The sequence below is a fragment of the Balaenoptera physalus genome (assembly GCF_965194825.1).
Source record: "Balaenoptera physalus genome assembly, chromosome: 21".
Classification (NCBI taxonomy): Eukaryota; Metazoa; Chordata; class Mammalia; order Artiodactyla; family Balaenopteridae; genus Balaenoptera; species Balaenoptera physalus.
In genome coordinates, this window is record NC_138902.1 from 13,664,643 (window position 1) to 13,682,295 (window position 17,653).

Genomic DNA, 17,653 nt, shown 5'->3' on the forward strand with positions numbered 1-17,653 from the left:
ATACTACAAAGAGAATGTAGGGTTGATTATTAAAATAAAAGATTAAAAGCATCTTGTTTAAAATAATTCAAAGAAGCAATACAGTGTGGTGTTTAAACTCTATTAGATTTGCTAAGATAGCTGGTATTGTCATTATGTAATAGTATCTTGAAATTAAACTGTAGTGTTCCTCATCTATCTGTGTTGAATAATACTTACATAACTCTAGTACAGTTGTGTCTACCTAAGTATCTTGGATGCATTAACGAATTTTAAAAATGAGTTTTATGTACAAATTTTTGATTATAGTAAGTAACTTTTTATAACTGAATAGGATTCTTAGCTAACTATTTTTCTTTTATTTTCCTTATATTTAGTATTCAGAGGGTTTATCCTTGGAGTCATATGCTCTCAGTATTGTGCAGTTGCTTGGCCTTAATATGGGAATGAGTTATGATAATACTGAGACCTGCCATTGTTCAGGAGATGTTTGCACAATGTCACCAAAAGCTGTGTAAGATAATTTTCTTTATTAAACATACAGTATACTTAAAAATTTTTTTTTGGTTAGGGACTTTATATTTCTATTAACCAAACTGAATTAATTGACAATTGTAGAATACTATACCCTACACTAGGATACGCATTCTTTTCAAGTGCAGATGGAACACACACCAAAATAGACCCAGCACTCCCCCAGGCCTCTCCATGCCTGGAGACATTCTCTTCCTCCTTCCTACCTTCCAGAGTCTGGCTTGTATTTTTCTCTGCTGGCTAGATTGAAGATACCCTCTGGGGACAAGCCATATGAATTGTGTGATTTTAGTCATTCTATTTAAAGTTAAATGCCTTGATACTGGCATTATACAACATAAGGATGAACAGTACAATTCAAGTTAAAAATTTATCTTTTTTTAATTTAGAAAGACATCAAGTCACAAATAAGTAAAACTATGCCCCACTGAGAGAGAGACTACTGAAGAAAAAGGCTCTTTAAGAATTTTAGTATCATTGATAATACTTTCCCCCTACTTTACAAACAATTTTGAAATCAGGTAGTACAAGTCCCCACGTTTTTTCATCTTTTCCCAAATTGTTTTGGTTATTCTAGATTCTTTGTAGTTTCATATACATTTTATTATCAAATTTCCAATTTTTATGAAAACTCCTGTTGAGAGTTTTAAAAATTGAAGTATAGTTTATTTACAGCATTATGTTAGTTCCAGGTATACAGCATAGTGATTCAGTATATTTACAGGTTATACTCCATTATAAGTTATTACAAGATAATGGCTATAATTCCCTGTGGTATATATATACTGTATCCTTGTTGCTTATCTGTTTTATACATAGTAGTTTATATCTCTTAATGCCCTACTCCTAACTTGCTCCTCCCCTCCTCCCTCTCTCCTTTGGTAACCCCTTGTTTGTTTTCTATAGCTGTGAGTCTACGTCTGTTTTGCGTATGTGTTCTTTTGTATTATTTTTTAGTTACCACATATAAGCAATACCATATGGTATTTGTCTTTCTCTATTTGACTTACTTCACTTAGTATGACAAATAGCATACAGTATTTGTCTTTCTCTGTTTGACTTACTTCACTTAGTATGATAGTCTCTAGATCCATCCTTGCTGCTGCAAATGGAAGAATTTCGTTCCTTTTTTTGGCTGAGTAATATTCCATACCATATTTTTTTATCCATTCCTCTGCGGATGGGCACTTGGGTTGCTTCCATATCTTGGGTATTATAAATAGTCAATTTTGGGAGAGTTACCATCTTAACAATACTGAGTCTTTTGATTCTTGAATCTGGTATATGTCTTCATTTATTTAGGTCTTTAATTTTCCCCAGAAATGTATGGTATTTTACAGTTTACAGGTCTTGTACTTGTTTTGTTATATTTATTCTTAAACATTTTATTCTTTTTTGCTATTTTGAAAAGAACTATTTTCTTAATTTCATTTTCAGAGTGCTCATTGCTAGTACATAGAAATATAATTTATATAATTTTTGTATATTTGTGTGCTACAAACTTCCTAAACTCAATAGAAATTCCAGGAGATTTTATTTGTTGATTACTTAAGATTTTCTATAAACAAGATCTTGTTGTTCATAAATAAGAACAGTTTTATGTTTTCCTCTACATCTATTTGTGTGTAATTCCTTTTTCTTGCTTAATCACACTTGAAATAAATTCAGCCCAATGTGAATAGATCTGGTGAGAGTGGGTACCCTTGCCGTGTGCCCAATCTTAGCTATAGTTTTTTTTTTTTAATAAATGTCTTCTCTTCTAAAACAGTATCTTTTATTCCCTGTAAGTTGTGTTGTTTTATTTTTCTTCATCATTCCAATAACTATCTGACTTATTTCATATATCTATTTCCTGATGTTCATACTTTTTGCCCCTAGCAGGCACTTGGTCTACATTTCACTACACACCAGTTGCCTAGAAGAGTGCTCAGTAAATGTTTCCAATAATGACCTTTTAGCTCAGTATTCTTATTATTTCATTTTGTCCTGTGATGACTGAATCTATGTTATCCCAAATTTCTGTGAAGGCACAAAGTAGATAATAACTAAATTACTTCTCTGTGTGAAATTGTTTCTCATAGGAATATTCTTTCATCATCTTTTTGAGTATTGTATTTGTATACACTATAAAAAATCAACTTTTAAGGTATGATTTGTCTGCAATAAAATTCATACACTTTAAACTTTAAGTGTACGAGTTTATGACTCTTGATAAATATATATAAATTACTGAACCATAGTGTCAATCAGGCTATGCAACATTTCCATTTCCACAGAAAGTTGTCTTGTGATCCTTGGCTATCCTTTTTACCTTCCACCCTGCCCCAGTCAACAGCTGATCTGATTTCTATCACTACATTTAGTTTTACTGGCTCTAGAACATTATGTAAATTGGATGATATGCACTCTCTTTTGAGTGTTCACTCTATAAGGCTGTAATTTCTCTGAATTATTTAAACATTTTTCTTTAATTAATTGAATATATTTATAATGGTTCATTTCAAGTATTTGTGTGCCAAATCTAACACCTGGGCCATCTCAGTGTTGCTTACTATTGACTGCTTTTTTATTGACTATGGTTTACATTTTCTTATTTCTTTGTATGATTATTATTAGTAGTAGCATATTGGATATTGTTGATAGTACAATAGAAAGCCTAGATTCTCATTACCTTCCTCTGAAAAGCATTGATTCTTTTTCTACCAGGCAATTCAATTATTGGGTAATCATTTTAAATTTTATGTGCTTGGTTTTATACTTTGTTAACATGAGTCTATAGAAAACTCAGGGCATTTCCAAACCCCTCTAAAATGGCAGGCCTGAACTTCCAAACTTGGTTTCCTCTGGGGATGTTGTCAGGGCTTGAGTTTAGGCCCTAACTGTTAGGACTGATACAGAGTAGATTTTAGTATAGGGCAGAGGTCAGCCAACAATGCTCCATAGGCTAAATTTGGCTGCCTGCCTGTTTTGTAAATTAATTTTATAGGCTTACTGTTTTACATGTTCTTCATGGCTGCTTTTGCACTACCGTGGCAGAGTTGAGTAGCTGCAACAGAGCATATGGCATATAAGCCTATAATATTTACTGTGCGGCCCTTCACAGAAAAGTTTGTCAGCTACTGGTCTAGGGCATAGTCTTTACTCTTAAACTGTATTCTTTCTAGTGTTTTAGTTGGATGCTGGTATATTAGCAAACTACTAACAGCTTTCTCACTCCGTCAGGACAGGTATTCCTCTTGTCCCTCCCATGGTATAAATCAAACAACAGATTCTTGTTTGAAAAATGCCTAATTACAGAGAGCAAAAGATCTAAAATATACTTTTAAAGATAATACAGACATGCTCATATTGGTATTTACAGAAAAAATACAAAAATGATATTAAATAAATAAAAAGTATATTAAATACTGAGGCCAAAGATTTTAAATTCAGTTCTTTGGCACTAAGAAGGTAAATAAAGAGTAACACAGTTCCTATGTTTAAACAATTAATAAAGATTTTCAAATAGGTAAATAATTGGTCTTCTTTAAAACAGGATGAATGGCAAAAGATTTTGGAATTTTTTTTCATTATAAGAATTTTCTTGGTGAAATTTAAAAAGTGTGTTAAAAATGTTAGTATTTTTAAAATACTTTTATATTTTTAAAAGTGTGCCTATTGTTATCCATGAGAATAATGCTCTTTAAATCTCTCTTCAAAACATCATACATTACGAGAAATGTAGAGTTATACAGCAATAATTTTTGTCATACACTTTTTTTTATATTTTAGGCTATCTGGGGGTATAAAGGATTTTAGCACTTGTAGCTTGGATGACTTTAAATATTTTGCTGCACATTCTGGCCTTGAATGTCTTCATAAAATTCTTCCTGATGAGCCAGTTTACAAACAGAGGAAGATGTGTGGCAATGGAAAGTTGGAATCGGGTGAAGAATGTGATTGTGGCACTTTACAGGTTAGTGGAAATCTTTTCAAAAATATTGTTTATTTCCCATATATGTGAGTACGAGGTGGAAAAGAAGACCTTGTTTTTTAGAAAAATAATTTTGAAAAATACCTTCTTTGGGGAAGATGGAAGCCTTTAAGTTTCCTAATTTTGCCATTTTTTGAAGTGGAGAGGAAACATCCTTTAGTTACTATTTTTCTTCAAATATTGCCCTCCTAAATTCTTTAGTGTATGCATTAGCTCTACTCTTATAATTAGTGACCACAAAGAGTGTATAAGGAGTTGAAGAAATATGGCTTTAACAACAAGCAGTAACAAAAAGACAAGAACATCTAAAGACTGTAGACTATATAGCAAAATGCATCGTTTGCTATTATACAGAAAAAAAGTTTTGTATTGACAGGTTATGTTTCCCTTCAACACTGCAGTGGATGCTCTGGCCATTGCAGTAAGGGAAGATAAAGAAACACAAAGAAGCACACAATGAAACTGCAGTAAGGCAAGAAAAAGAAACACACAATGAGTGGAAAGGAAGATTAAAACTGTCTTTAATCAAATTCAACTTGGCCACGTGATTGGAGAATCCTAAACAATCTACCCCCAAAGTCTGCTAAAGCTAATTAATGAATGCATGTGAACCCAAATTCCATGGATTTATATGTATAAACAATGAACAAATGGAAAATGAACTAAAATGTACAATTCCATATACATTGTTTCAAAAACATGAAATAGAGATAAATTTAACAGAATACGTGCAAGACCTGTACAATGAAAACTTACATTGCTCAGAGAAATGAAAGAAGATTGAAAGGGAGACATATCCCACTTTCATGGACTGGAAGACACAATATTGCTAAGATATCAGCTCTACATCAACACTCCACACAATCCCAATCCAAACCCCACCATCGTTCTGTGGAAATTGACAAGCTGATACTATAATATATATGGAAATGCAAAGGACCTAGAATAGATAAAGCAATTAAAAAGAACAAAGGTGGACCACATACACTAATTTTCTGTAAATTTCAAAATTTTCTATAAAGCTGAAATAATCAAGATAATGTGGTATTGGCCAAAGCATAAACATATCCCTTAATGAAGCACTATAGAGAATCCAGATATAAAATATTTATAAGATCAATTGATTCTCTGACAATCAGAGATGTTAAGGCAGTTCAATGGGTGAAGAAAACCTTTCCAACAAAGGTATTGTATGAACTAGATATCCATGTACATAAAAGAAAACTTTGACATCTCACCATACACGAAAATTAACTTGAAATGGATCAAAGACCTAAATGTAAAAGCAAAAATCCTATAGCTTTTAGAGTAAAACACAGGAGACAGTCTTTTTGACTCTGTGATAGGCAGAACTTTCTTAGGTAAGGCAAATAAGAATGAGGTTTTAAAGAAAAATATGTAAGTTGTACTTAATCAAATTTAGAAACTTTTTCTTTTAGGCTCTGTTAAGAAAAATAAAATGATAGACTCTGAAATGGGAGAAAATATTTACAATTTATATATGTTCAAACATATATATATGTGTGTATATATATATAATATGTTCAAAAGCCAGTTCAAAGGACTTTTATTCAAATACATCAAAAGACAAGAATTATGGTTTCTGGTCTGACATGTGAGAAGTTTAGAAGTCACCACTTAGTCCTTACAACAAGTAAAAAGCTAACCAACTTGGAAAAGAAACAGCTCTTCTTGCATCCATCAGAGAAGTGAGGTCACAGAGCAAACCACTGCCCCACAAACTGGAAAAACCAACAGGTGAATGCAGAGAATCACAACTTACTAGAGTAGCAACGCACAAGCTAAAACCTTTTGGGAACCAGCATCTGGGTAGGAAAACCTGAACTGTAATTGACAAATTTCTGGAGTCTCAGTGTGTAGAACTCTGATAGTTTAAAACTCCAGGGGAACCGGATCATAGGAAGGTCCCCACACTTTTATGAGTTTTACCTGCAGAAACTTGAACTGGTTGTCACTGAATACTGTAGAGAAGTCTAATGCTTCTGGCAGAGGGAGGGGAAAAGGAACCGTTTTGAAATAGCCAGAGCATTCTATTCTTCAGAAAGTCTGCCCTTACAAATGGAGTTGTATTGAAAAAGAAAAAAAACCCAAACTAGAATAACCAAACATTTGATTCAGAGAGACAGTAAGAAAAAAAGCTAACAAAGGAATATTTAAACTTTGAGTACATTAATACACGAGTCAATAGATGAAATAAATAGCCTTTTTAAAGTATAATATTGCTGCCTGTGGTGAAGCTGTTCATTGAAAATACCAATTAAAAATACCAGTAAGAAAAAACACACCACCAGGAAACTCAAACTTCTAATATTGGTAAATTACAGAGTTTAAAACAAACTTGCTACCGAAGACTGGAAAAGTTGATTGAAGGCACTGAATCTTGTAAAATACAAGTACGTATGGGGCCAGCATCACAGTGAAATCTGGACAGACCAGACTGGCTTCTGGGACCACTTTTCTGGGGGCAGAAGTTTGGGGGTTTGCCATTTCAGACAGAGAAGCTGAGAGTCTGCATGCTGACAGTGTGTAAATAGATTTATTATGAAAGCAAGGATATAGGAAAAATTTAGAAGAGAATGGTAGCTAACAAGAAATCTAATAACTATTTCCTCTAAGTTTTTGGCTCCACAGTAGTATGTTAATATTGTTCAGATTATATGAAATGTAGTGAAATGACACATTTCTTTTACAACCTACTGGCTGAGATGTTGATTTCAATAAGTCTCATGTAAAGAGTGGGATTACTGAAACTGGTTTTTAAGAAATGCTCATACTTCGTAAATAAATTCTGTATTGCAGTTTTATTTGACTGTACCTAATCATGCATGATTGAGTAACAAAGCATTTGTTTCCAGAATTGTACACATCCAGACTGCTGTGATCCTAGAACATGTACAAAGAAAAAAAATAAAATATGTGGTTCGGGGGAATGCTGCACACAAGACTGCAAGGTAGGAGGCAATCTGTATTTTATATGTTAACATTAAATTTCTTTTTTAAAAAAAAATTATTTATTTATTTATTATTTTTGGCTGTGTTGGGTCTTTGTTGCTGCATGCGGGCTTTCTCTAGTTGCGGCGAGTGGAGGCTACTCTTCATTGTGGTGCGCAGGCTTCTCATTGCAGTGGCTTCACTTGTTGTGTAGAACGGGCTCTAGGCACACAGGCTTCAGTAGTTGTGGCACAAGGGCTCAGTCGTTGTGACGCACGGGCTTAGTTGCTCCACGGCATGTGGGATCTCCCTGGACCAGGGCTCGAACCTCTTTCGTCTGCATTACCAGGCGGATTCTTTTTTTTTTTTTTTTAATTTATTTATCTATTTTTGGCTTCATTGGGTCCTTGTTGCAGCGTGCGGGGTTTCTCTAGTTGTGTCGAGCAGGGGCTACTCTTTGTTGCGGTGTGTGGGCTTCTCGTTGTGGTGGGTTCTCTTGTTGTGGAGTGCAGGCTCTAGGTGCGTGGGCTTCAGTAGTTGTGGCTTGCAGGCTCTAGAGCACAGGCTCAGTAGTCGTGGTGCACGGGCTTAGTTGCTCCACAGCATGTGGGATTTTCCTGGACCAGGGCTCGAACCCGTGTCCCCTGCATTGGCAGGCGGATTCCTAACCACTGCGCCACCAGGGAAGTCCCAGCATTAAATTTCTTGAAATACGTGTTCCAAGGAGATGGAAAACATGTCACTACTCTATGCAGTCCTTCCCATCTTATTATATGCAAGCAGCATTGGAGCCCCTGTCACACTTCAGTCCACTCTGTAAACTGTCATTTCTAGGACTCTCCTGTACATAATGCCTGATGCTTCTCTCTCCTGACTTGACTTCCCATTCCTATACCACATTAGAAATCTTTCCTGTACCCATTGGGATGTCTCTATGATCAACATACACCTTGGGCAACCTTCTTAAGTTTTTATTTTATAAGACCATACTTAACATAGGGACAGGAAGTTAGATTAGTTCTTTTTTTTGGCTAACTTCTCTTTACTGTCTTCTGGTAAAAATCCTCTGTACCTTCACAATTCATTCAGTTACTGTACAACCACTCAGTTCCTTTTAATGAAAGCATTTAACGAACCCCTGAAAATTGCCCAACACCCAGCACAATCCATTGGAACCCTAAGGAGAAAGAAACAAACTCTTGAACAAAGGTAAATGGCACATATTCTTAAGACAGGAGGAAGAGCATGATTTAATCTTTAAAAAAATTTTCCCCAGGTTTCTTGATATAATCAACATACAATGCTTTAGTTTAAGATGTGCAACGTAATGATTTGCTCTAAGTATGTATTGTGAAATGATGACCACAATAAGGTTAGTTAACGCATCCACCACTTTACATACTGAGAACATTTAAGATTTACTATCTTAGCAACTTTTAGGTATATAATAACATTATTGTTAACTACAGTCACCATGCAGTACGTTAGATCCCCAGATTTTTTTCATTTTATAGCTGAAAATTTGTACCCTTAACCTACATCTTCCCATTTTCCTCACCTAGCACCCTCTGGCAACCACCAATCTACTCTCTGCTTTGAGGAGTTTGGCTTTTTTACATTTCACACGTGAGATTATACAGAATTTCTCTTTCTCTTGTCTGACTTATTTCAATTAGCATAATGTCCTCCAGGTTCCTACATGTTGTCGCAAATGGCAAGGTTTCCTTATTTTTTATGGCTGAATGTTATTCCACACTACATTTCTTTTAATACATTAATCTATTGCTCGACACTTAGGTCATTTCCATATCTAGGCTATTGTGAGTAATGCTGCGATGAACATGGGGGTGCATCTGGCTCTTCAAGACACTGGTATTATATCCTTCAGATATATATCCTGGATCAAAGTAGTTCTATTTTTAATTGAGAAACCTCCATATAGTTTCCCATAGTGACTGTAACAATTTACATTCCCTCCAATCGTGTGCCAGGGTTCCCTTTTCTCCACATCCTTGTAAACACTTGCTATTTGTTGCCTTTTTGACTATAGCCATTCTGACAGGTGTGAGGTGATATCTCATTGTGATTTTGATTTGCATTTCCCTGATTAGTGATGTTGAACATCTTTTCATGTGCCTGTTGGCCATCTGTGTGTCTTCTTTTGAAAGATGCCTATTCAGGCTCTCTGTCCATTTCAAATTCAAGTTGTCCATCCACGTCTCTACAAATGACCCCATTTTGTTCCTTTTTATGGCTCATTAATATTCCATTGTATATATGTACCACATCTTCTTTATCCATTAATCTGTCGATGGGCATTTAGGTTGCTCCCATGACCTGGCTATTGTAAATAGTGCCACAGTGAACACTGGGGTGCATGTGTCTTTTTGAGTTATGGTTTTTCTGGGTATATACCCAGTAGTGGGATCGCTGGGTCATATGGTAATTCCAGTTTTAGTTTTTTAAGGAACCTCTATACTGTTCTCCATAGTGGCTGTATCAATTTACATTCCCACCAACAGTGCAAGAGGATTCCCTTTTCTCCACACCCTCTCCAGCATTTATTATTTGTAGATTTTTTGATGATGGCCATTCTGACCAGTAGAGACTGTCATACAGAGTGAAGTAAGTCAGAAAGAGAAAAACAAATATCATATATTCACGCATATATGTGGAATCTAGAAAAATGGTACAGATGAACCTATCTGCAAGGCAGAAATAGAGACACAGAAGTAGAAAAGAAACGTATGGACACCAAAGGGTGAAAAGGGAGGGGGGTGGGATGAATTGGGAGATTGGGATTGACATATGTACACTAATATGTATAAAATAGATAACTAATGAGAACCTGCTGTATAGCACAGGGAACTCCACTTCGCTGTACAGTAGAAACTAACACAACATTGTAAAACAGCTATACCCCAATAAAAATATTTTTAAATTTTAAAATAAAAATTAAATTTAAAAAAAGGGAAAAAAATAAAATCAAGTTGTTTGTTCTGTTTGCTTGTTTTTTAATATTGAGTCATATGAGTTCATTATATATTTTGGATATTAACCCCTTAACAAACATATTTGCAAATATCTTCTCCCATTCAGTAGGTTGCCTTTTTGCTTTCTTGATGGTTTCCTTCATTGTGCAAAAGATTTTGTTTGAATGAGTCCCATTTCTTTATTTTTGGTTTTTATACCCTTGCCTGAGGAGACAGATCCAATAAAAATATTGCTAAATTCAAAGTCAAAGAGTGTACTGCTTACATTTTCTTCTAGGAGTTTTATGGTTTCTGGTCTTGCATTTAGGTCTTTAATCCGTTTTGAATTTATTCTTGTATATGATGTGATATACACACATCATATACAAAAATTTCATTCTTTTAGATGGAGGTGTCCAGTTTTCCCAACATGACTTATTAAAGAGACTGTCGTTTCACCATTATATATCTTCTTGCCTCCTTTGTCATAGATTAATTGACCATATGTGTATGATTTATTTCTGAGTTCTCTATTCTGTTCCATTGATTTATAACTGTTTTTGTGTCAGTAGCATGCTGTTTTGATTACTGTAGCTTTGTAAAATAGTCAGAAGTCAGGGAGTGTGATAACTCTAGTTCTTTTTTTCTCAAGATTGCTTTGGCTGCTAGGTGTCTTTTGTGGTTCCATACACATTTTAGAATTCTTTGTTCTAGTTCTGAGAAAAACGTCATGAGTATTTTGCTAGGGATTGCATTCAATCTGTAGATTGCTTTGGGTAGTACAGTCATTTTAACATTAATTCTTCCAATCCATGAACATGGTATATCTGTCCATTTATTTGTATGTATTCATCAGTGTCTTATAGTTTTCAGAGTATAGGTCTTTCACTTCCTTTATTCTTAGGTATTTATTCTTAGGTATTTTATTCTTTTTCATGTGATTGTAGATGAGATTTTTGTGTATGTCTTTAGCTCTGAAGTGAGTCTCTTATAGGTAGCTTATAGATGGGTCTTGTTTTTTTTTTTTTAATCCAGTCAGCCTTTTAATTGCAGCATTTAGTCCTTTGACATTTAAAGGGGTTATTGATAGCTATGTACATATTGATATTTTGTTTCTTGCTTTCTGGTTGTTTCTCTAATTCTTCTCTTTTCTTTCTCTTTTAGTTTCTTCCCTTGCAGTTTGATGATTTTCTTTAGTGTTATGTATGGGTTCCTTTCTCTCTAATTTTTGTATATCTATTGTAGTTTTTGATTTGGGTTACCATGGGGTTCATATATGTTGACCTATAGCTACACCTACTTGTTTTGAACTGATAGTCATTTAAATTCAAACACATTCTAAAAGATCTACATTTTTTACCCCCCCACATACATTTTGTGTTTTTGATGTCATATTTTACATCTTTCTGACTATTCCTTATATGTTTCCTGTAGCTATAGTTGATTTTTACAATTTTTGTCTTTTAACCTTGATACTAGATTATTTAAGTGGTTGATCCACTGCCTTAACTATATATTTGCCTTTACCAGGGAGATTTTTCACTTCCTACATTTTCTTATTTCTTGTTGTAGCCTTTTATTTTTCACTTAAAGAAGATCCTTTAACATTTCTTGTAAGGTTGGTTTAGTAGTGATGAACTCTTTTCATTTTTGCCTGTCTTGAAAAAGCTTTATCTCTTTCTCAATTCAGAATGATAACCTTGCAGGGTAGAATATTCTAGGTTGTAGATTTTTTTTTCTTTCAGCACTTTAAATATATCATACCACTTTCTTCTGTGGTGGCAAGTTTCTTTAGAAAAATAAGCTAAGAGCCTTATTTGGCTTCCCTTGTATGTGACTTTGTCTCTTGCAGCCTTTACAATTTTCTCTTTATCTTTAACTCTTGCTATTTTAATTATGATAATTCTTAATGTGGGTCTCTTTGGGTTCATCTTGTTTGGGATTCTCTGTGATTCCTTTACCTGGATATCTGTTTCCTTCTTTAGGTTAGGGAAGTTTTCAGCCATTATTTCATCATATAAAGTCGAAAAGTTAAATTTATTCCCAAGTAATATAGTGTTTTTGATACTATTATAAGTGGGATTTAAAAATTTTCTTTTTCATATATTTTGTTAAAAATGGATAGAAATGAAAATGATTTTAGTAGTTTGATTTTGTATCCTGCAACTTTACTGAATTTGTGTATAAGCTCTAATGGATTTTTTTGTGGTTCTCTAGGATTTTCTGTATATAAGATCATGTCATGTGAAAACAGTGACAATTTTACTTCTTCCTTTCTGATTTGAGTGCCTTTTATTTCTTTTTCTTGCCTAATTGCTTTGTCTAGAACTTCTAGTACTGTGCTGAATAGGAGTGGTGATAGTGGATACCTCCATTTGTTCCTGATCTTAGAGGAAAAGATTTCAGCTTTTCACTATTGAGTATAATGTTAGCTAAAGTTTATCATATATAGCTTTTATTATGTTGAGATATGTTCTTTCTATACCGAATTTTTTGAGTGTTTATCATGAAAGGGTGTTGAATTTTGTCAAATTTTTTTTCTGCATCTCTTCAGATTATATGAATTTTACTCTTAATTTTATTAATGGGGTGTATTGCATTTATTGATACCTGTATGTTGAATCATTCTTGCATCTAAGGTATAAATCCCACTTGACCATGGTGTTTGTTCCTTTTAATATGCTGTTGAATTTGGTGTGCTAGCATTTTCTTCAGAATGTTTTTCATCTGTATTCACCAGGGATATTGGCCTGCAATTTTCTTTTCTTCTGGTGTCCTTATCTGTCTTTAGTACTGGGGTAATGCTGGCCTTGTAAAACGAGTTTGGAAGTATTCCCTCCTTTTTAATTTTTTGGAAGAGTTTGAGAAGGATTAGTATTATATTCTTCTTTAAATATTTCATAGAATTCACTTGTGAAACCATCTGGTCCTGGGCTTTTCTTAGGAGGTTTTAAAAACAAATTTAGTCTCTATAGTTGTAATTAGTCAGTTCAAGTTTTCCATTTCTTCATGATTCAGTCTTGGTAGGTTGTGTGTTTCTTGGAACGTATACATTTCTTCTAGGTCACACACTTTGTCAGCATATAATTCTTCATAGTAGCTTCTTATGATCCTTTGTATTTCTACAGTATCAGATTTAGTGTCTCTTCTTTCATTCATAATTTTATTTTATTGAGGCCTGTCTTTTTTTTACTTGGTTAGTCTAACTAAAGTTTTGCCATTTTGGATTTCAAAAATCCAACTCCTAGTTTTATTGATCTTCTCTATTTTCTTTTTAGTCTCTATTTCATTTATTTCCCCTCTAATCTTTGTTCTTTTCTACCTTTTACTAACTTTGGGTTTACTTTTTTCCTCCTTTTCTTATTCCTTTAGGTGTAAATTTGGGTTGTTTATTTGAGATATTTCCTTTTTTTAATGTGGACATTTATTGCTATAAACGTAACTCTTATAACTGATTTTGCGGCATCTCATATATTTTGGTATATTGTTTTTTTGTTTTTGTCTATTTCAGGATTCTTTTTGATGTTTCTTTTATTTCTCCTTGATCTACTGGTTGTTCAGGAGTGTGATGTTTAATTCTGCATTTTCTGAATTTTCCACTTTTTCCTCTTTTATTGGTTTCTAGTTTCATAACATTGTAAAATACACAAAATATTATTTCAGTCTTAAGTTTCTTATAACTTGCCTGTGACCACCACATATCCTATTGTAGAGAATGATACATGTGCTTTTGAGAAGAATTTGTATTTTTTTCCATTGGAAATAATGTCCTATATATGTCTCAAGGTCCATTTGATCTATAATGTTATTCAGGTTTGCTATTTTCTTACTGACTTTCTTTCTGGTTGATTTATCCAATGTTAAAAGTAGGGTATTGAAGTCCCCTTCTGTTATTGTATTGTCGTCTACTTTTCCCTTCAGTCTGTCAATATTTGCTTAAAGTTTTTAGGTGCTCCAATATTTGGTGCATGTATAGTTACAAGTGTTATATTCTCTTGATGGATTGATCCCTTTATCATTTTATAATGACCTTCTTTGTCTTTTGTGACTGATTTGACTGAAAGTCTATTTTGTCTAATATAAGTGCAGTAAACCCTGCTTTCTTTTGGTTAGCATTTGCATGGAATATCTTTTTATTCCTTTCACTTTCAGCTTAGGCATATTCTTAAAGCTAAATTGAGTTTCTTGACTGTTGAATCTTTTTTTTTTCTCTATCCATTTTCCACTCTGTATATTTTGATTGGAGAATTTAATCTGTTTACATTTAAAGTAATTATTGATAGGTAAGGACTTTCTATTGCCATCTTGTTAGTTGTTTTCTGTTTTTTAAAGTTCCTTTTTCTTTTCCATCTTCCTTTTTGATTTATTTTTTGTAGTGATATATTTTAATTTGTGTATCTGTTATAGATTACCTCTTTGTGAATACCATGATGCTTACAAAGATATTTTATAGATATAACAGTATATTTTAAGCTGCTGATAACAACCCATCTTCTATAAATACAAAAGCTTTGCATTTTTAATTCTCCTCCTCCTATATTTTATGCATTTAATATCACACTTTGTATTTTTTATATTGTGAATCCATTTAAAAATTATTATAACTATGTTTACTTCATAATACTTTTGTAGTAGAGATAAATGTGATTTGTCATGATTACAGTATTAGGATATTCTGAATTTGACTATATATTTACATTTACCAGTGAGTTTTACACTTTTATATATTTTCATGACTTAGTGTCCTCTTATAATTTGATGAACTCCTTGTTGGATTTCTTATAAGCAGGTCTGGAGGTGATGAACCCCCTTACCATTTATTTGTATGGAATTGTCTTTATTGCTCCTTAATTTTTGAAGGGCACTTTGCCTTGTATAGTTTTCTTGGTTGGCAATTTTTTCTTTTAGTATTTTGAGTGTTTCATCCCCCTCCATCCTGGTTTGCAACATTTCTGCAAGAGAAATCCACTGATAACCTTATGGATTCCTTTATATGTAATGAGTAATTTTTATCTTGCTGCTTCAAAATTTTTCTTTTGACTTTTAACATTTTGGTTATAATTTGTCTTAGGGGAATATATTTTGGGTTTTTCTTGTTTGGAGACCTTTTAGCCTTCTGTTCCTAGCTGTTCGTATGTCTCCCAAGATTTGGGAAGTTTCAGCTATTATTTCTTTAAAAATCTTTCTGCTCCTTTCTCTCTGTTTTCCCCTTCAGGAGCTCTCATGATATGAATGTTCATTTGCTTGATAAGCTACCATAATTCAGGTAGGTGTTCTTTACTTTTTTATTATTTTTGGTTGTTGTTGTTTCTCTACTGGATAATTGGAAATAAACAATATTCAGGTTCACTTACTGTTGCTTCTGCATGATTGATTCTGCTTTTGAAGTCTTTCATTAAATTTTTATTTTTATTATTGTTTTCTTCAACTCTACAATTTCTGTTTGGTTCTTTTTGATGGTTACACTTTCTTTATTCCTCCATTTTGCTCTTGCAGTTTTTTCAATTTCCTCTGGTTATCTACCTGTGTTCTCTTACATTTCTTCATCGAGGTTCTTTAAGGTGATTATTTTAAAATCTTTCCACAAATTAAAGCCCAGATTTAGATAGCTTCCCTGGTGAATATTATCAAACATTTAAAGAAGAAACAATAACAATACACCACAATCTTTCCCAGAAAATGTAAGAGAAAGGGATACTTTAAAATTCATTTTAAGGCTTCCCTGGTGGCGCAGTGGTTAAGAATCCACCTGCCAATGCAGGGGACATGGATTTGAGTGCTGGTCTGGGAAGATCCCACTTGCTGCGGAGCAACTAAGCCTGTGCACCACAACTACTGAGCCTGTGCTCTAGAGCCTGTGAGCCACAACTACTGAGCCTGCGTGCCACAACTACTGAAACCCGTGCACCTAGAGCCTGTGCTCCACAACAGAGAGTAGTCCCCGCTCACCGCAACTAGAGAAAGCCCACACGCAGCAACAAAGACCCAACGCAGCCAAAAATAAATAAATAAAATAAATAAATTTATTTTAAAAAATAAATAAGAAAAATAACTCATTTTAAAGGACAGTATTACCCTGACACCAAACCAGATGAAAGCCTCACAGGGAGACTGTAGACCAATATTCCTCATGAATGTCAATGCAAAAACCCTTTTAAAATTACAAACAGAATCCAGAAACATGAAAAGAATGCCACCATGACCAAGAGGGATTTATTTCAGTAATGCACGTTTGTTTAATTAATGTAGCACACCATATTATTTAAATAAAGGAAAAGAAAATACATGATCATCTCAAAAGATTCAGTAAAAGGATATAACAGATGTAATAACTACTCATTTATAAAATTATCCACAAATTATAAATAGGAAGAAACTTAACCTGATACAGGTCATTTATGAAATACCTACAGCTAACATCATACCAATAACAAAATTCTGAGTACTTTCCTCCTAAAATCAGACACAGAGCAAGGAGGTGTAGGCTCTCATCACCTCTATTAAATGCTGTACTAGAGACTGTAGAGAGTACAGTCAGGTAAGAAAAAGAAATAAAAGTCGTCCAATTTGGAGGGAGGAAGTACACCTCTCTCTGCAGATGACATGATCCTGCATGTATGTAATGGTCCTAAGGAATTCATCAAAAATAGCTTTGAAAACAAATGAGTTTATAAAAGTCACAAGATACACAGTCGCTATACAAAAATGAATTGAATTTCTATGTAATTGCAGTGAACAATCTTGAAATGAAATTAGAAAAACAATTCCATTCACAGTAGCATAAGAATACTCTTAATAAAAGAAATGCAAAACAGATTCACTTAACACATTTTTGAGGAAAAGAAAAAATCTAAGTGAAGTTGGAATATTCCATGTGAATGGATTGGAAGACTCAGAATTGTTAAGACGGCAATTTTTTCCTTTCTCGGAGGTCTCCAGTAGTATCTCTAGGTTTAATGAATCAGTAGAGAACTCACAGTACTCAGCATATAGCTTACTCATGACTATGATTTATTAAAGCCAAAGGACTCAAAGAAAAATCAGCAAAGGCTATCTTTCCATTTACTTGTTTTTCATCATGGATTTCCTTCATTAATGTTTTATAATTTTCAGTGTGCAGATCTTATATATCCTTAATAAAAATTATTCCTAAGCATTTTATTCTTTTTGATGCTATTGTAAATAGGATTTTTTCTTAATTTGTTTTGTAGATAGCTCATTTTTACATTTAAAGAAACACAAC

At 33.6% G+C, this 17,653-nt stretch overlaps 1 protein-coding gene across 3 annotated transcripts in view; it reads left to right on the plus strand.

The window, feature by feature from the left end:
- Positions 1-17,653, plus strand: part of LOC309651427 (disintegrin and metalloproteinase domain-containing protein 5-like) — a 157,593-nt gene that overhangs the window by 58,863 nt on the left and 81,077 nt on the right. For all 3 annotated transcript variants that reach the window (XM_082444165.1, XM_082444166.1, XM_082444167.1), the window contains 3 exons: positions 357-493; positions 4,285-4,468; positions 7,363-7,458. In XM_082444165.1, coding sequence (XP_082300291.1) covers positions 357-493; positions 4,285-4,468; positions 7,363-7,458 — 417 coding nt within the window. The remainder of the gene's footprint in view (positions 1-356; positions 494-4,284; positions 4,469-7,362; positions 7,459-17,653) is intronic.